The sequence below is a fragment of the Pleurodeles waltl genome, chromosome 7 (genome assembly GCF_031143425.1).
Source record: "Pleurodeles waltl isolate 20211129_DDA chromosome 7, aPleWal1.hap1.20221129, whole genome shotgun sequence".
Lineage (NCBI taxonomy): Eukaryota > Metazoa > Chordata > Amphibia > Caudata > Salamandridae > Pleurodeles > Pleurodeles waltl.
Genome location: NC_090446.1, coordinates 1,299,317,913 through 1,299,336,665, shown reverse-complemented (window position 1 = coordinate 1,299,336,665; position 18,753 = coordinate 1,299,317,913). Strand labels below are relative to the sequence as shown.

The window sequence follows — 18,753 nt, the reverse complement described above, 5'->3', positions numbered from 1 at the left end:
TTCCTCCGTTGCTTCCAGACCCAATGGCAGAAAAAAGATGGCGACTATGCACAGGAACATCTGGGGCAATGTCTGACGTCACACAAGGGGGTGGGCATACTACCAAATAGTGGCCGATGATGCCCATAGGGGGTGGGGGAAAGGGGGAAATGACAATTTCGGACCCAACCACTAGATTGCGGAATAACGCACAGCATGTGACTCCAGAAAAGGATTCATGCTGCAAAACAGGATGCTCCACATAAGTAGCCTTTTTCATTTGCAGCATATGGTCTTCCAGATAACATGCTGTGCGCACATTACAAAGCTGAGTTCCTCATCCTCTAAAGCAGTGGTTTGTCAAAAGGTAGTGGAAGCATTAGTAAAATTAGTTTTAAGAACTGTTTGGAAAACTTCAACTTCTTGCAAGGTCCATCTGTAAACACAGCAATTAATGCTTTATGAATGAAATGTGTGAACAGACTGTACATGTAGCAGTTTTGCTGATGTCAGCTAACGGAATGTCTACCATAACTACCACTGCTGCATTATTGTACTGTAATCCCATGTAATACCTTTAAGTGTTTCATCAGCTCTAACATAACACACTTTAATACATTTAGCAATTCACTCACCAATCACTGTATTAGAGTTGCTTTGTATTGGGAAGTGGAAGAATACGATCAATATATTACATATGACCCGTTTAGTGTCAAGGGTGTGCAAAGATCTTTCTGCAATAATTTGTGTATTGCTAAAAAAAATGTAGGCAAAGCAATGGATGGATTAATAAGAAAAGGAGAGAAATTAAGGTTTGAAAGTGTGAGTACACAAGACTACCTTGCATTTTTGTGTCCTTGGAAATTAAGACCTTTTGTGGATAATACTTAGAAGCTCACTAACTCTGCCAAGAAAAGTTAACATTGAAAGAAACATAACCTTCCATGGCAGATGTTGTAGTTCTAAGGAACCAAGACATAAGGAAAATGTTACTTACCCTTGTAGCATGTAGTGCTGTAGATTCTGCACACTCCTGCCATTTAGTGTTGGGAGCGGATGTTTGCAAGTTGTTTCTCTTTAAAGAAGTTTTTGGTTTTGGGATATGTGACTCTTTCCTTAGTCCACAATGCACCAAGACAAGGGATCCACATCAGATTGTTTCTCACAGAGAGAGTAATGTAGATGGAGTGTGGTGAAGTAGGACAAGAAATATGTACTGTGCATTGTTTCAATTAGCAGAGAAAGAATTTTGAATCACTGCTCACATCTAGGAAGGTGCATGTGAATCTACAGTACAAGCTGCAAACCTATGTTACAGGGTAACATCTCTCAGCTGTAGCGTATATATTTCAGTAGATCACATGCACAGCACAGACTGTAAAGCAGTAATCTTCCATAAAATAGTGGTTTGCAAGCAGATGTGGCAGATGTTTAGTTAACCAAAGCTTCCTGAAGTCTCTGAATAACGTTTAGTAAATGTCTGAGGTGTTGAGGTGTAACAGCTTTGAAGATATCTTCTACTAGTAAGTTCCATAAGAAGTTCACAGTTACCCACCTCTTTCAAGTGGGAGGTGCTTTAGACAGCATGCATTATGCCTTTTGCTTTGGCATAGTCTGTTAGTGTGAATTTACTTATCAATCTCACTCACTAAAGGGAGCCCCACCTTTCAAAATGGGATTTCCTAGGTGTAGTTTTGTAAAAAAGCAACAAATAGCTACTTTGTTTTGCAGACGGATTATGTTCTGTCAACACAGTCCATTAGAGCTCACTTAATATTTAATGTATTTAATGCCCTACTTGACAATGTCTCAAGGTGTTGGAAGAAAATATGCAGCTCAATGTTTTGATTAGCATTAAAAGTGAAAACCACCTTTGGTACAAAGTGAGGATTTGTCCTCAAGACCACTCCAGCCTTCTCAGCTTGCATGAATCCTTCAAACTGACAGCACTTGAAACTCCCTAGCTCTCATGAGTGAGGTAGCTGCAACTAAGAAGGCTACCTTCCAGGATAAAACCTGAAGGTCACAAGAATGTGGTGGATCAAAGTGAGGTTCCATAAGTTTTGTGAGCATCAAATTTATGTTCCATTTGAGTGCCAGTGGAGTTTTAAGAGGTATAGTCACTGTAAAGCCAACCATAAAAGCTTCAGTTATTTTAAACAAATGAAGTGTGTTCTCCATTGTGCTAATAGGACTCTCTTCTAAACTTTCATAAATGTTTCTTCCTTCTATGCCTTGATTGTGCAGAACGTCTCCATGTTTCCTGGCTAGAGAGAAGTTCTTACCACCAAATACAAGTCAAATAACTTCTTCAATCTTTTCAAAGAAAGAAGTGGTTTACCTGCATCACTTCACAACAGAGGATGCTGAGACACACTAGTAGAAGCCATTTCTGGAACACCAAGCATTGGCAGAACAACAAATCAGAATAAGAGAATTACATAATAAATTAACATAACAGGCTAATATAACTAACATTATAACAGCAGTTGTAAGCATTTGCATAAAAAGGTTGGGGCCTTCAACAAGTTCAAAGGATTTGAAGGATTCCCAGAAAACAGATAAAATATCCATGCAAAAGACTGTTAGTCATCCATGAATAATGAACCTCCAAGAATAACGAGAAAAACAAATTAGACTGAAATAGTCCGCTTGAAATGCTCTGACACTTCAGTTCCGAAAACTGGACAGGTGATCAAGATCATCCCGATCTAAGATGGCTGCCAACTTGTCCTATGAAATGACGCACAAAATGACACCAAAATGACCCCAGAATGCCATCCGCAAACAACTGAAGCGACACACTGATGTGCAAACTGATTCACAGCACACAACCAGGTAGTAGCAGGCTAGCTGCGTTCCAGAGAGCTATGCACGAGCAACAGCCGTGCAAACCCGTACGTGTGATTGAAAAAATACATCACAGAACTGTAAGCACTGATAACCTCCAAGGAGAGAAGATATTACAGTATTACAAGTTGCAGTATGTAACCAAAATGTAGATCACATAATATCAACATAACGGTATCATTTACAGTCACCCAAATGTCTTGCAACGGAACACGTCTTAACAAATGAAGGAAATACTCAGGGGTGATGGTGTGCAAAGACCTCCACCTTTACAGGTAGCTCCTTGTCACCACAAATGTTATGTTCAGTAAAAAAGTAATCACAAACTATAAAAACCTGTAACAGAAGATTTATTACAGGAACATCATCAACAGTGCCTCACAGGACACGTCCACGTTGAGATCTTTCTCCCATAGTAGTCCTTATTCATTTGATCACATGAACATTCCACCCACACCATTTGTAGCATTCCACAGATGACATCACAATCATTAGTACTGTGAATAGGACACAACAAGTGTCTCAACTAAGATGCCTTCCACCTCGGGCTGGCGTACATCTCGACCATATGGTAGGCGGTTGTGCGTTGAATGACACTGTGGTACCTCATGGTGTCATCTGGTGGAGAAGCCCTGACTGCAATATTTTATCATTCAGTTTTTGTCTAAGGCCTGTGTCATAATCCTCCTACGGGTCTCGTGAGGTCCTGGGCACACTGGTGCAAAGTTCTAAGCAGGGTAATAAGGGCAAGGACTGCCAGTATCGGAGTATGTCTCTGAGAAGGTGGTCGAAGAAGTAGTGGAGGAGGAGGGAGGCGAGCAGAATCTTTATATTTGGGCCTCTGAGGACAACAGGAGCACAGCAGTGTCCGATGGCAGAACTTATTCAATGGCAAGCCTGTTTTTCTTTGGGAAGATATCATCCAAGGCGGAGACCTTGCCTGTGTGTGGTTGGATGATACTTCTGCTAAGCCTTTCATCCAGCTACTGCTGTAGCCTCTCGAAGATGGGTTGTTTCTAGGTTTAGGTTTTGAGATTGGAAGTTCCAAAGGTAGTTTTGGCACCATTGGTGGCTGCTCTTTTGCCGAAAGCAATTTCAGCTTTGATAAAGGAGACGGCTTTGAGAGTTCGGCATCAACAAGTGTACTGGGATGGCAGAGGTTCGAGGCCCTTGAAAGAGTCTTTCCTCGGCTCTGAGGGCTTGTTTCAGTGTCGACCAGCGCAAAAGGGCGGTGGCTTCAGCACGAGGCTGGACACCCATCCCCTGGAGAGGCAATGCTTGGTTGGCGCCAATGTGTGGCCATTTCTGAGCTTTGAGAAGGATTAAGGCATCAATAGTACTCAAGCAAGGAATTTTTTTTTGCTAAACTTGACCAAAGTGGACGGAGCATCCTCAGGTGCCTGTTCTTCCTCCAAAAATTCCTCCTCGCCCGACTCAGACATCAGAGTATGCTGGGAATGGGCGACTCACCCAAAGCTTCTTTCTCTCCCTCGGTGCTAGGCAGATTGGCTTTGCGGATTATATCCGGAGTTTCTGAAGAGGGTTAGGCCATCCTATTTTGGACCCACCATCTGTCTCGACGTTGATCTAGAACGTCGTCAAACAACGATCACAACAGCTCGTCATAGCGAGAGGCAAAATTTTAGGCAGTGTGAAGGTCAGCAAAGGTGTATTTAGAATAGTCACTGTAGGACTCTTGAAGGTTGACCTATTACCTCAGGTGCCCAATTTCTGAATGGTAGTCCTGAGAACGTGGATGCTGAGAGGGCCGGTTGCAGGACGATGTACTAAAGGAATGGATTTGGCACCATTTGAAGGAACGCGTCAGTGTGTCTTCTCGCACAAGATGGAAGGCAATAGACTAAGCAGCTGCATGAGGAACAGACAAACTCGTTGGGATCGGGAACATGTTAAATCACCCCTGAACTAGATGGCAGGGAAAAACAGTTGAGTCGGTGCTATGCACACCCACAACCAGAGGAGTCACTGAGATCTTGTGACTCAAAACAGTTCTTTGTAGGAAAACAAGGTGTAGTCATCCAAGCCCAACATTAGATGGCAGGAGTGGGTACAGCATGTGTATCTGCAGTCACACATGCTACAGTCTACTGCTGTTAATTCAGTATGACATGTTGCAATATTGACACGAAAACTCAGAACAGCAATTCAATATGTTCAGTTTCATTCAAATGCTGCTATAACCTCATTGCTCTACCAACATACCCAATAATAGGTACTATCCAGGTTGCAATAGAATATGGTAAAGAGAAACATGAAAATTTTCACCATTGCTCTCTAAACTACGCTGCCGCTTACCTGAGGTCCCATTGGTTTTAGGCCTTGAAGGTGAGCCTCCCCAAGGATCTGAGAATGTTGGTGCAGGAGCCCAAGGATCAGCAGCTGGTTTGGTCTGAGGTGCTGGAGCAGCACCAGATGTCCACGGGTCATCAGTGTGTGGCCCACTCACAGGTCGAGTACCTTGCAAATGAAAAGGAAAGCAGAAATAGTAATTTCTGGCAAATCTGTTATTTCTATGCAAACAGGTGGCTGTTATAGACGTAAGTGAGATGATAAGAGGTGGAAGCAACAGAAGCAAAATTAAACATATCAAGCCAAGATAGGGTAGGGTGAGGAAGAGGACGAGGTCAATGCTAAAACTTATAGATGGGATAAAAGATACTACCTGAACTCCATGGATCTGATGCAGTTCCAGTGTCTCCTGTAGGCACAGCTGGGGCTCCACTCCAGGGATCACTCGGTGGAGGAGTAAGCTGAACACCAGTACCCCAGGGGTCACTGGATGCAGTGGTGGCTACTGCAGGGCCTCCCCAAGGGTCTGCCGTAGCAGGCAGACTAGATGGAAGCCCAGATCCTGACCAGGGGTCTGCGGATGCTTGAGTTGAAGCTCCCCATGGGTCAGTTACTGCTGCTACAGAAGGGGCAGACGTGTTAAAGACATCTGCCAGGTCCATCAAGGATGACTACAAAAAAGAGAAAATAATTAACACATTGTGGCATGATCATTGAATAAGATGAAAAGCAGATGAAAGGAAAGCAGCAGAGAATTACATTCAACATACACCATGAAATACATCTTCAGAATTACAACAGATAATCCTTACAGAATAATAAGGTAGAGGGACAGGAATTCACAGTAAATTGGCAGACAATAGGAAGTCAGATGTGCAATAGAAAATGGCTTGAAAAGGCCACATGTGACAAGCACAAAGAAGAAAAGGAGCAATTGATACGACCAAATAAAACCAAATTATTAAAAAAAATAGAAAGAGGGGGAATGAAAGATTAGTGATCAGGCCAGGTGGAAAGGTGAGTGTATAAGAAATTAATCAAACATGAACAGAAGTAACTTGTCCCAGAGGAAGAGAGCCAAAAGAAACTGAAGACACAAGACTAAAAGTAGAAACAGTAAATGAAAGGGAAAGTAGGATAGAGCAAGCACCTGCTAAGACAGCAAGAAAGAAACCGATTTTGAAGCCAGAAGTAAGAAAGATACCTTGGATGGTGTGAAGAAAGAAAGGGTTCTGGAGGAAAGTATTGTAACTAGGAGTATGGGAAAACAAATTACAAAGAAGTAGAAAACCTTGAAGGGACATAGATGGACTGTGAAATAAAGGTAAACGGGTAACCGAGATACCAGATTAATGAAAAAAACAAAGAAAAACTAGAAGGGGGCTAAAAAAAAAAAAAGAGTGCAAACATCTGAAAACAAAAAAAAGCAGAAGTATCCAGAGCAGGAAAAAAGGATAATTTAGATCTCTCAGAAGAAAAGGGTTAAGGGAGGCCACATTAAACATACGTTCAAAGCTACAGACCTAATACTGAATGATCAGAAAACGCTACCTCCTCTGATTTTGTTGGGGCCTCCTTCCTGCTTTCCTCAATGGCCATCTGCAGTCGCAGGTCATCTCCACGCCTGATCCTCTCCTCCTAGAAAAGGACAGCAAAATGGCAGAGAGATATCATCATCAATTCACCTAAATGGTTGCTTCGGCCAGCAGGGAGAAGAGCTATTAGTGGTTGTTAAGACTCAATTAAATGGAAAAAGCACAAAGGAAAGAGGAGCGCTTGTGTGAAAATTTTGAGCTGCTGTGCTTGGATTGAGAGATGAGAAAAGCAAGAAGATGTTTAGCACTAGGGTTCTAAACTATGCATCAAGGTAGCTTATGGTTTAAACAGGATGATATACAGTTCAGATGTAAAAGGACAAGATGGCAGGAGAGGCAGATGAATAACCATTTGAGATGGGTCGCACCAAAGTGTGAGGATTTCTCCCCTGCAGCAGACTAACCTACTTTTTCTAAGCCTGTTCTTACCTACTACCAATGTTTAGTAACAAAACAAAGGCCATAGACGTTTGTCCTCATAATGAAGATAGATTACACTAACTGACAGGAACATGGAATGCTGCTGTTCTACAACCTGAGCTGAAAAAAGGTGAAGATGTTGCTTGTCACGAGCAATACAGATGAAAGTACTATTGCTAATTATCTAACTGAAGATCTCTGATGTTAAGGCCATCTGAACACACTGTTCGTTAGCAGGGTCCCTCAGTCCTGAGTGATGTGATGGTTTAGAAATATTTGAACCAACTGCAGGAAAGTGTGTGCACTATCTACAGATAAAACACTTGACTAGTGAACTGGGCAGCCCATCCACTTTACTCATTTCATTCAACACAAGTGTAATTCCCTTCTGAAAGGTGTTAATGTTCTGACAGTGCATCCATTCTCAGTCTCGGAAAAGGATTTGGATTGTATAAGAAAGTTGGCAATAGTTAAAGCAAGTACACTGAGAATCAAATAGATAACACATTTTAACACTAGTTCCACTGAGTTGGATCAACTCCATAGAGACACTGTCTGGGGTCAGAAAAACTGAAGAAATGTGATCTGCACAATCAAGAGTTTCAGGCTGCCCTCTTCAGAAGTACCCTGGAGTGGCATTTTCAGTTTAACAGACAAGAACTTGATCAAATCAATTGTACTTAGAGGTTAATAAAATCCAAGGATTCAATTATTTTCACTATCCATAACAAAGAACGTTTTGGAATTTTTCCATCTCTTATGAGGTTCATAGTTGCAGTGAAGTGTATTAGAATGCTGGACGCGAGCCAAACAGGTTTAGAAGTTAATGGCATTTGAGTGAAGGAACTCTCTTTGAATGTATCTGTTCTGTTTTTTACAGGGCCAACTTCAGTTTGTTTTTGAGGTGAGCCTTTCATAAAACATTATAATTGTTATTTTGACTTATGTCTGGTTTCTGTTTGATAGTATAATGTGATATTTGTAGACCTGCTGTGACATGGATTCTTAGCTTGTTCTGAATCTCATACAACAATAACATGGCACTCTGAAGATTAAGGGCCCATTTTAATATAACTCTTGGAAAGATGTTCAACGTATTTCACTGTCATCTTCTTTCGAGCACAACTCAACTTTAGACAATATGAAATTACAAGAAACCCAGTTAGCACCAAATCGTTGTGTCCAACAACAGAACCCAGTTCCATAGATGCTCAAAATAACTTGCAGCGTGACAAAACATAAAACGAAACTCTGGTTAAAACCCTTAACCAACCAAAAACACAACTTGTCATTGCAAAAGAAAACCAACCACCTCTGCAAGAATGTAAAAAATGTAACCTATTTAAAATCTTAGAAGGCATTTCACTCAGCAACATAAAATGCACCAACCACACTTACTTTAAAACATATTGCTCATCTGAAGTGGTCAACTCGAACCACTGCTCATCCAAATCAAAACCTTAGCTCTACGATTGTAGAATTAATATAAATATTTATCCTTTGAAGCATGTACAAAACCACATCTCCCCTTAAGAATTGTTCCCTAGAAACCCTTGAATGAATAAGCAACCAGATAACACAAATCAGCAGATAAATCTGTTTTGAACAAAAATCCTTCAGCAAAACATAAACCACAATTTAGTGAAAGTGAAATAAAACGTAATAACTAATTTGTAGTGAAACAATTGCACAATGGACAATCTACACAACATGCAGCCATGTAGGATGGAACTAGGGAAATGAAGCTAAGAACGCAAACTAGTGTCCAGCAAATACTGACCAGATATAACAGAAATAGAATCACACTAGTTGCACCTCAAGTCATTAAGTTTGCTTATGTTGAATGATCCGAGAGCTAAGCACTTGCATGTTAAGCCCCAGAATAAATGTAAAAATATTTACTCAACAAAACGTGAATCCAGAGTTCACAAAATCGATACTTGGTCAAAACCTAAGCATTGATGCGCAGTAGAAATAATGCGTCACAAGAATATATTAACTAAAGCCCATTAATAAAACACTGAATATGATTAAACATTTACACTTGTACAAGCTAACTCATGTTTACATTTGATTTTACGGAGTTTTGTTTAAAAAAAAATTAAGGCTACCACATTAGCACTTGGTATGTTTTTGTAAATTCTACCTGGTTTGTCAAAGGCTGATAATTCGAGAGGACAGTGTTTGTGCCACAAGATCTTGGAAGACATCGGCAGGGGAGCAAGATGTCAGCAGAAGAGCCAGCTTCAGATTTCAAATCTTCCTGTTATCATTCTCTTACCCGTCCAGATGGCAAGCTGATACATCTGTGATTAAGACTAAATGCATATCACACATACACCAAACAGGTAAACCTACTAAACAAAAGTATATATTTTAAGGTGCCTGTCTGGTGATCTTCCTATCCAGTTGGTCTACAAGACCAAAATTCAAGACCAATACCTATGGGAAATCTCCAAATTACTTTAGGTATAAATGCCCTTGTGAACATTTATTTTAAGTTGAAGTGGCCATTTAAGGGAACAACTAGCAACTGATGGCTCTAAAGAATTTTAAATAATTTGAAGCAATTAAAAAGACCTGCCACCTACATAGGATATGAGCTGGGTAAAATCTGGGTTTTCGTAAAGACAACTCCACACATAACCGAGTAAGAATAATCACTTTAGTTGCTCCAGGGTTTATAAAGTATTCATCACTGCATGGATATTTTTGTTATTGAAAGCTAAATAACTGGTTGGCGTGAGGGGGCTATGCCTCATTAATTACCACTTTTATTCAGGGAAGCACTGCCCATGTTTAACCAGTCTTTTGCTTACTGGCTCTTTGGCTTGTGATTATGATAAAAAATCCGTGGCTATACCTCATGGACACTGGGACAAATCACTGGACAGACTGTTTAAAGACTTTCTTTGGGTCAAATGGTTTTCTTTCTTCTCCTCCCTCCGATCCTTGTGAAAATGTTTCTTGAGGTACCCACAACAGTAAGTGCACATTTCCAACATTGAGGAACAACAAAAGCTGCATAGCTGTAATCAAACAGACAGTTTAGAAAGCACACAGAAAAAGCGACAAAGCAAGTAAACATATGGTGAATCATAGAGATTAGTTCTAGTCCCCACACCAAGGACGAAGAAGCTGCCAACAAACAAATTCAGAACAGGTGAAAGGGTGAATGGAGACATGAGCCCAGAAAAGACAACCACGGCCATCACTTGTCATGAATATTAAGCTCCTCTCGTAGGGACAGAGATAATCTGGGTTTAACACATCAATACTTTTTTGTGGCGTGCAGCACATTGTATAGGTTGGGTAAAGCTACTACAGAAAAATCACAAAGCGTTTAATTTTATAGTAGACTGAAGGTTGCCAATTTTGTGTACGCATTTTAAATGTATACATTACAAAATTAATCTTTGCTAGGTTTCAACAGAATGATCGATTTGGTAAACAGGTTTTGCTAGATAATCGCTGTGGGGAAATAAATGGGAATATTGTAGAACAAAATTGAATTCCTAATAGTAATGGCCAGATGGGAACCCTCACGTTGCTCTTCTCCAAATCCCCAAACTCAACAGTTAACAGTGAAAGAAAAGCAGAGAAAGGGGTTAGTTGAGGCCATGTGGTATTGCACCAGGTCCATCTCACCCCCAGTCAAAAATAGAAAGCAGCAAATAGAGAAAGGCGGGGGTGCCAGCGAAGGCCTGCCAATTTTGATTCATCTGTGTAATTTTTTTTTCTTTTTTTTTTTTGTTACCAATCTGACGACGGCTCTACCTTGTCGTGTTCCTCTTTGCTTATGTTTAGGGCAAGCTGAAGCTGTAATTCCTCTTCGGACACAACAACGGGGGGCTGGGAAAGAAAAACAAAATAAAAGCAGGCAACACCACCATGGTAGAGGGAGACTGAATGCGCAGGAGGGACGGGATGGAACCTTGGGTAAGCAAAGGAGAAGCAGAGTAGCAGATGGGAACAGATTCTGCTAGGGCAAGTGCCAGTGTTGGAATGCCACCACCTACATCTTGCATGCCACACTTTTAGTGCCAATGGCTAATTCACAGTGCCCCTCAATTTTGTTTCTTGCAATTTCAATGCTTCCTTATGTTTAACCCTGTAACACTTGAGACTCCGCAATCATGGCATTTATTCTATGACCAGAAGTATTTTAGGACCAGACTTTTGAATATTAAATTTTTAAACTACTTTCTCTAGAACATGCAAGTTAAATTTCTCAGCAGGTATGTCAGAATGGCTTGTCTGAAATGTCCATATATGGGAATACAGCTTATATTTCATGACGAATAACTTGGAAACATTTTTGGGTGAAAATAGCAAAACAATCCACACCACACCATTAACTGGCACAAAGTCTTCCTTCGAAATCCAGCCCAAGAAGCATCCACAAATAATTTCCTACAGGAAGGTGGGGCAAAAACATAACCGGAACAATCTCATGTTTGAACTCTATATAGAGCTCACATAAAATGTAAAAATTAAATGAACTACCCATTACTAAGAAGGCATCCAATGTGCAAAGTTTCACAAATTGGAAGACAGTCTAATATGTAAAGAATAGATCTAAAATAAATGATCTTTTAATCAGAAAGCTTACTCAGGTAAATATGCCACTGATTAATTTATCTTTGGCTTTAGCAGAATAAATGTGGGGAAGCATAAGTCATTTCGCATTCCTGGACCACCTATATGATGCATGTCAGTGTATGTTCTGTATTTGAAATCCAATCACTATGAGATACAGGAAGCTCCCAAGATCTGGATCTAGAAAGTCTGGATATATGTAAGCAAGCAAAACAAAAATGCACCAAACTGACAAATGGGAGAATCAAACCAAAAGCAAGGAGAAAATGGCAGACATCCGGAAATCAGGCCACAAAGGAAGGGGTAGGTGAAGGTATATGCTTGCAATTCAGAGGTAGTGGAAAGAACTCCCTCAATTTGTATTTGTCTGCCACAATATCTTTCAAGAGATCACAGGTAGTTTTGGAGTGCAACAGTACCTAACCCACCAGGAAGTCCTGGATCACAGTTTGTAAAACGTGTGAAAAGATTAAGCTATTTTTTACCGTAAAGGAGAAAGGTAAGATTGGTTGCATTACTGCTCACTCTTTTCAACAATTCCTTAAACTTATTCCCGGTGAAACGGATGAAAAACAAATAAATGTACAGCCACAATATATATATATAGTTAACCCTGGGTTGAGTGAATAATCTCTACACAGTGCTTCATTAAAATAAAAGTAAGTGCAGCAGTGCAAACTGTTTCTTAGGAGCCTTCTACTGGTACTGTTGAATGCAGGTATTGCAGAATGCCAAGACTGACTAATATGGACTTCACCTCATGTAAATCTTCCTCCAACAGCCTGCATTCTATGGCTCTACCTCACCAGTTTGGTTTTTCAACACTCCCTGTGCCCTTCGTCACAGTTTCCCCATTCTTATTTTTCCTGTCTCCCTGTTCTGCCTTTAAAACGTCACTGTATAAATAAGTACCACTGGCTACCATCTGTACAAATTAAGCACTGACTTTAGAATAGTAATCTTAAAACACTTTAACATTCATGTAAATGCTATTAATCCCATTTACTGCGATATGTGATGAAACTGCAGGGCAGGCAAAGAAAAAATATGTTTACGCTAGAATGTTATACAGTGAGCATGGAAGATAGACTAATTCCCATAATTAACCAAAGAGAGCAAACACTTTAGTTGTATTTGTAGATAATGAAGCAGTAAACTCATGAAAAGGTAAGATAAAGCCTTCCAGTTATAAGGCATAGATACTCAACCTTTAATTCACAGATACTGCCTGTAAAACTTCTGCTGCCTACCTCTACCCTTCGGCTTCCTTTGTATTTTCACATGTTAACAGGACCTGTCATACATATTCACATTAAGCCAGGTAGCTATTCAAAATACCAAAGCAAACTGTTTTTTTACTGGCAGTCCCGCTATATATCTACCAACAACATAGGTTTATGAACTTATACTTCTTTCTTAGCTCTAGTTCTTTGCTTTCTAGCTGTTAATATATACAGCTCATCAGTCGCTAGCTGTTTATTCTTGATGGTGGTTACTCTTATAATGGTAGCAATATTGCAATTGGAAAGCAAATTCTCCTAGGTCACTCAAAACAGAGTTTTCTTAGTTCATGGTGAGATAAAGTGTTGCTCAAGAGCCTGAGATACACTGCCATCCCTATATAGTGTTTCCTGCTTTTCTGCATGCAGTAAGGCTTTTATACAGGTATCTGGTAAAGAACAGAACTACCTCCCAGGAACAATAAATCACTTTACAGAAAAATAAACTGACCCATGGCTGGAGAATTTCAATCACAAACTGCTGTACGCAGAGCAGTGTGTAGGCTGTTTGGGTCCAACTGAGAACGGATTACTCATGATGAGGTGGGAAAGATAGACTAACTGCATTTGATAATTTCTGATAATTATACAGTAACAGGCAAAGGGAGGTCAAGTGTTTTGCCCATATTACACTCTGCATGACAAGTGCCCAACTGGGATTCAAACCTTCATCTGTGTGCAGAACCTGCTAGTCCACCTAATCACTTTCAATGTACTTCCTAGAACAGCTCTTCTTCCTGTCTCCACCAATTAACTCCATTTGGTTTACTGTCACAGAAGTGGGCTGAACCAATGTAGAGGGTGCAGAGGCTGCTTATGTAAGGCATAATCATGAAAGTGCAGGCATTTGTTGTGGCGAATCAAGAAGATGGCAGCATGACGCAGCAATGCATCAAAAATACCTGGCTGCCAGCTTCGATGCCCGGTGCTACAAATGGGAATGGTCGTTGGTATATGAGTGCTATTTTCAATGCAGGGCTTGAGGGGGTAGTCACTGAACTAAGAATAAAGACCTGGTGCGTATTAACATGTCAAACTTCAAGCACTGTTCCTGAACGTTCAAGTCCAATGACAGAAATAATCTGAGATGGAGCCAGTGTGCTGGAGCACTGTGGACTTCTTCAAAGAAAAACAAGTTACGAATGGCCGGGCCAGCGCTAGATGGCAGGAGTATGCAGCAATTCATGCCTTTAGACTGGAAGACAGAAAAAAACCTTCCTTTTCGTCAAGCCTCACGCTTTGACAGCATAAGTCTTCATTTTCTGAATCTCATTTGCAAAAGACCCACGGGTATGATACAGAAAAACGAACGCTAATAATGTTCTGCTGCACAATTATTTTTTAGACCAGTAATCCTCACTCAGAAGGCACACATCATAAAGAGTAGCCATGGGCAACGAGGTCAGCTACAGCAAGAGATGCACTGATGACATGGTTTGACAACTTTTTCTTTGTTAATTTCTTCTGGGAAATCATGCCCATTGATTATATCTGCCTAGGAGTGTTGATGAATTAGATGCTTCTTGTTGGCATGGACTATGTTCTACAAATGCTCTTATTAGCTGTGGCCATACGCCCACTTTCTTTATCTGGAGATGCAGAGGCTTAAGAAACCTTTGGGAATCTTTGCCAGATTCTGTAGCTGAAAGAGCACTACATACATTAGACATCAAAAGACCGTTAATGTACTACATTGACAGAACAAAACTAATTCGAAAAACGAAACAATTGTTCGTTGCTTTCCAAAAACCTCATACAGGAAACCCAATATCCAAACAAGGCATTGCTAGATGGATAGTTAAATGCATTCAAAACTGTATCTCAAAGCAAAAAGGGAACTGCCTAGAACACCAAAGGCACACTCAACTAGAAAGAAAGGTGCTACCATGGCCTTTCTAGGAAACATTCCAATGACTGAAATATGTAAGGCAGCCACATGGTCTACGCCTCATACGTTTACCAAACACTACTGCGTGGATGTGTTAACAGCACAACAAGCCACAGTAGGACAAGCAGTACTACGAACTTTGTTCCAAACAACTTCAACTCCTACAGACTGAACTACCGCTTTTGGGGAGATAACTGCTTACTAGTCTATGCAAAGCATGTGTATCTGCAGCTACACATGCCATCGAACGGAAAATGTCACTTACCCAGTGTACATCTGTTCGTGGCATGATACGCTGCAGATTCACATGCGCCCGCCCGCCTCCCCGGGAGCCTGTAGCCGTTTGAAGTTGATCTTGAACATTTGTAAATTTGTAAATATATCACTTTAAACCACGTTATGTACATACATACTTACTCCATTGCATGGGCACTATTACTATAATACACAACTCCTACCTCACCCTCTGCGGGGAAAACAATCTAAGATGGAGTCGACGCCCATGCGCAATGGAGCCGAAAGGGGAGGAGTCCCTCGATCTCGTGACTCGAAAAAGACTTCTTCGAAGAAAAACAACTTGTAACACTCCGAGCCCAACACTAGATGGCGGGATGTGCAAAGCATGTGTATCTGCAGCTACACATGCCATCGAACATATATATATATGCAGCACAAGGTAAAACTTTGGTATGAAAGTATAAAAAGAGTTCCCTAAAAAAAAGATTCTCAGTAGCCCAAGTTCTCCAGAACCCTAGATATCCTACCTACAATTTTTGTTTTATATGCATAGTTTCAATATCAACACCAGAATTACAGAAAAAAGCAGACTGAGGAGTCTGCTAAGATATTTTCCTTTTGTTTTAGGCACTACAAAACAATGTAAGAAATCATCTACCTGCCAAAGTAAAGACATTATGTATCAGAATATAAACAATTAGCTTACTAGCCAATTCATTATAAGATTGAACTAGGAGAAGAATTATCCTTGAAAAAGGCATAATGTGTAAGAAACGTAAAAAAAGGTCAGACAGTGGAAGCAGTGAGTAATGAGCAGAACACAAAATACAACAAGCCTTAAAAAGTGATAACTAAAATACTGGTCCTATATTCAAGGGGGCACTTGATGGTATAAAACTTCAGTACTGCTTCCTTCCTCAATGCAAGACTACCTTTTTCCTCTTTATATCCTTATTTTCCTGTTCTACGGTTTTATTTTCTTCACTTTCTCCTTCCCATACTCTAACTTATATCTCTCAGCTATCTGTGACTCACCCGTTTCACCATTCTTGCCCTTCTAACTAGGTTTCACACTAAAAATAAATGTTTTAATGCTGATCACTTGTGTTTCATTTCTAATTTCTTTTCTGACTGCAAATACCCTATCAAATTTTCCAAAATAACCTGAGCGTATATGAGTGAATGCTGAGTGGGTGCAGGAGGGGTAATAAGTGAGTGAAGGCAGAAGTACAGTGGACTAATTGTGGTTGGGTTCACCCTTTTCATTGCACTACCAATTCAGAGAAAAATAGGATGTCTCTCTCAGGGGCAACCTGTGCTGGAAGGTACAACACAGAGATTTAAAAAAAAAACATTTTTTCATGTACACTGGAAAAATAATGTTCTTGTCATTTTTTAAGGCAAATGAATTAATACTAATTTTCCAAAATTGGATGCACAAGAAAGAAGTCCCAGCAGAATTTACAAACAAAACAGAACAGGTAGCCCTGAATTATTATTGGCAGATGAATGCAAGACCATATATGTAGCACTTATGCAAGTCTATAAAGCAGTGTCTAACACTGCATTTGCGAACATTCTTGAACTGTGCCTGAAATACAACTTGCAAAGATTTACTATGAAAGTAACATACCACTGGAAAAGTATTTTCAGTTACTAAGCGGTCCAGGTTAATGATTAACACACATTGACTTTACTTCCATCTGACGATGTTGCTAGTTAGATATCCAATAAGAGACCAAAAAGATATTACTAAATAAACATCAATATTAGTTTCCAGTACAACTAAAGTTAATAAAATTGCTAAACGGATATTTTTCACAAACAACATTGATATGTAGGATACTACAAACTCCATAAAGCCGGAGTAGCAGGGCAAATAATTTCACTCAGAAGCAATTCACAACTCCCTTCCCCCACACACCACAAACCATGTCAATTTAGTTAAATAAAAAATTATAGTATTTGCAGACTTTAAGGGTCCAGTTCGAAGATGACAGGTATAAATGTCAATACATGAAAGGCTGCATGCTGGAGGAGGAAAATATTACATACCTGTAAGCAACAGTTTGAGCATGTTATGTTGGAGAATAACATGCTGTGCACTATGCTGCCAGCAAGCATTTCATTCAGATATTACTACTTGTTTACTTCAAAGTGTAACTTTATGTTCCAAACAGGATTTTACAGTCACATAGGAGAAACCCACTATGAATCAACATGCACAAGCTACATTCAGTTGGTCATAGATAAGTTAAAAAAAAATGTTTGCAGCATGTGTTGTTCTAGAACGTGCTGTGCAGTGACTTAAAAGCTGTGCACCATCAGCTTAGGGCTGAGGTGGACAGAAAGTGGAAGTAGTTGAAGCAAATAATGTTTAAGACTCACTTTGGCTTCCTTTTTTGCATGAACATCACAGTAATGTTTCATGAAATTTTGAGCAGATGACTAAACGGCTACCCTTCAAATATCAATAAGTGGATGTGGCCAAGAAATGCCCCAGTGAGCCTGTTTTTATGTGTAGAATGGGCTTGGGGATTGTTACTAAACTCTGTTTATGCTGCCATAAAAATCCTTAAAGAATGACACAATCCATCTGGTTATTTTCACTTTCACTTTCATCTGGGATTCCCCAAGATGAGTTTAATTAAAGGAGACAAATAACTCATAAAGGCCTAGTTTTGTCTACGTAATACATAAGTTTGACATTTAGTGAATATAATGACCTTTCTGCCCTGCATGAAGGCATTTCAAACAATGTTGGAAATTCAACTGTGTGATTAAGGAGAAAACGTGATACCATTTTTTAAAGACATTTGTGGATGTGTGTGTAAGGCTTTCTTTGGGTTTACCTAAATGAAAGGTTCTTCAACTAGTAGCACTTGGAGTTAGCTTGAAGTTTGCTAACACTGTGCAAGGAAGTAATTCTAGTTACAAGCATTAAAGTGAAAAAGTCATAATATTTCGAATCCAATACTAGATGGTGCAACAATGTACATACAGCATGTGATCTATAACAACACATGCAGAAATCAGAAAACAGAAAACCGTGATTAACCTAAAAAGAAGCAGTTTTTGTTATTTGAATACCATATTTGATTTTTCCACAACTTTAAAGGTTCAAACTTCAGGCACTGATTTACATCTATGAATGCTTTGTGAAGCAGACACAAAAGCAATATTCACTATACAACAAACCATTGGGAATTCCTACTGCCTGCTAAAATGATCAACTACCCGAATTGTGTGTAGTCAAAGCCTCACTGTGAGAGACACCTGAATTGTTTACAACTTGACCGCACCCAGGTGCCTTTGAATGGCAGTAGACAAGGGTTAAAACCCAGCTCGCAGTGTGATACTTCCCATAATCCCCAACCCCCCCCCCGGCGGAATTTACCTTTGCTCTTACCTGCTCCGCTTCTTCTTTGCTCATGGCCAGGGCCAACTGGAGCTGAAGCTCTTCCTCTCCACTACTCTGAGGCCAGGCCTGCTCTGCTTCAGTTGCAGGATTCGCTGTAGATGATGCAGAGGAGGCTGCAAGTTGCAATCGGATAAACATAGCATGAATGAACGTACCGGACAAACTATAAAGAAA

At 40.1% G+C, this 18,753-nt stretch overlaps 1 protein-coding gene across 20 annotated transcripts in view; it reads right to left on the bottom strand.

Moving 5' to 3' along the window:
* EPN1 (epsin 1) overlaps nt 1-18,753 on the bottom strand; it is a 250,587-nt gene that overhangs the window by 124,595 nt on the left and 107,239 nt on the right. For 6 of the 20 annotated variants that reach the window (XM_069200573.1, XM_069200584.1, XM_069200576.1 and 3 more), the window contains exons 5-9: nt 18,568-18,692; nt 10,932-11,006; nt 6,691-6,777; nt 5,513-5,810; nt 5,146-5,307 (exon numbers count right to left, since the gene is read on the bottom strand). In XM_069200573.1, the coding sequence (XP_069056674.1) occupies nt 5,146-5,307; nt 5,513-5,810; nt 6,691-6,777; nt 10,932-11,006; nt 18,568-18,692 (747 nt within the window). Of the gene's footprint in view, nt 1-5,145; nt 5,308-5,512; nt 5,811-6,690; nt 6,778-10,931; nt 11,007-18,555; nt 18,693-18,753 lie in introns of all 20 variants that reach the window. The other 14 variants (XM_069200572.1, XM_069200570.1, XM_069200582.1 and 11 more) reach the window with 3 other exon arrangements.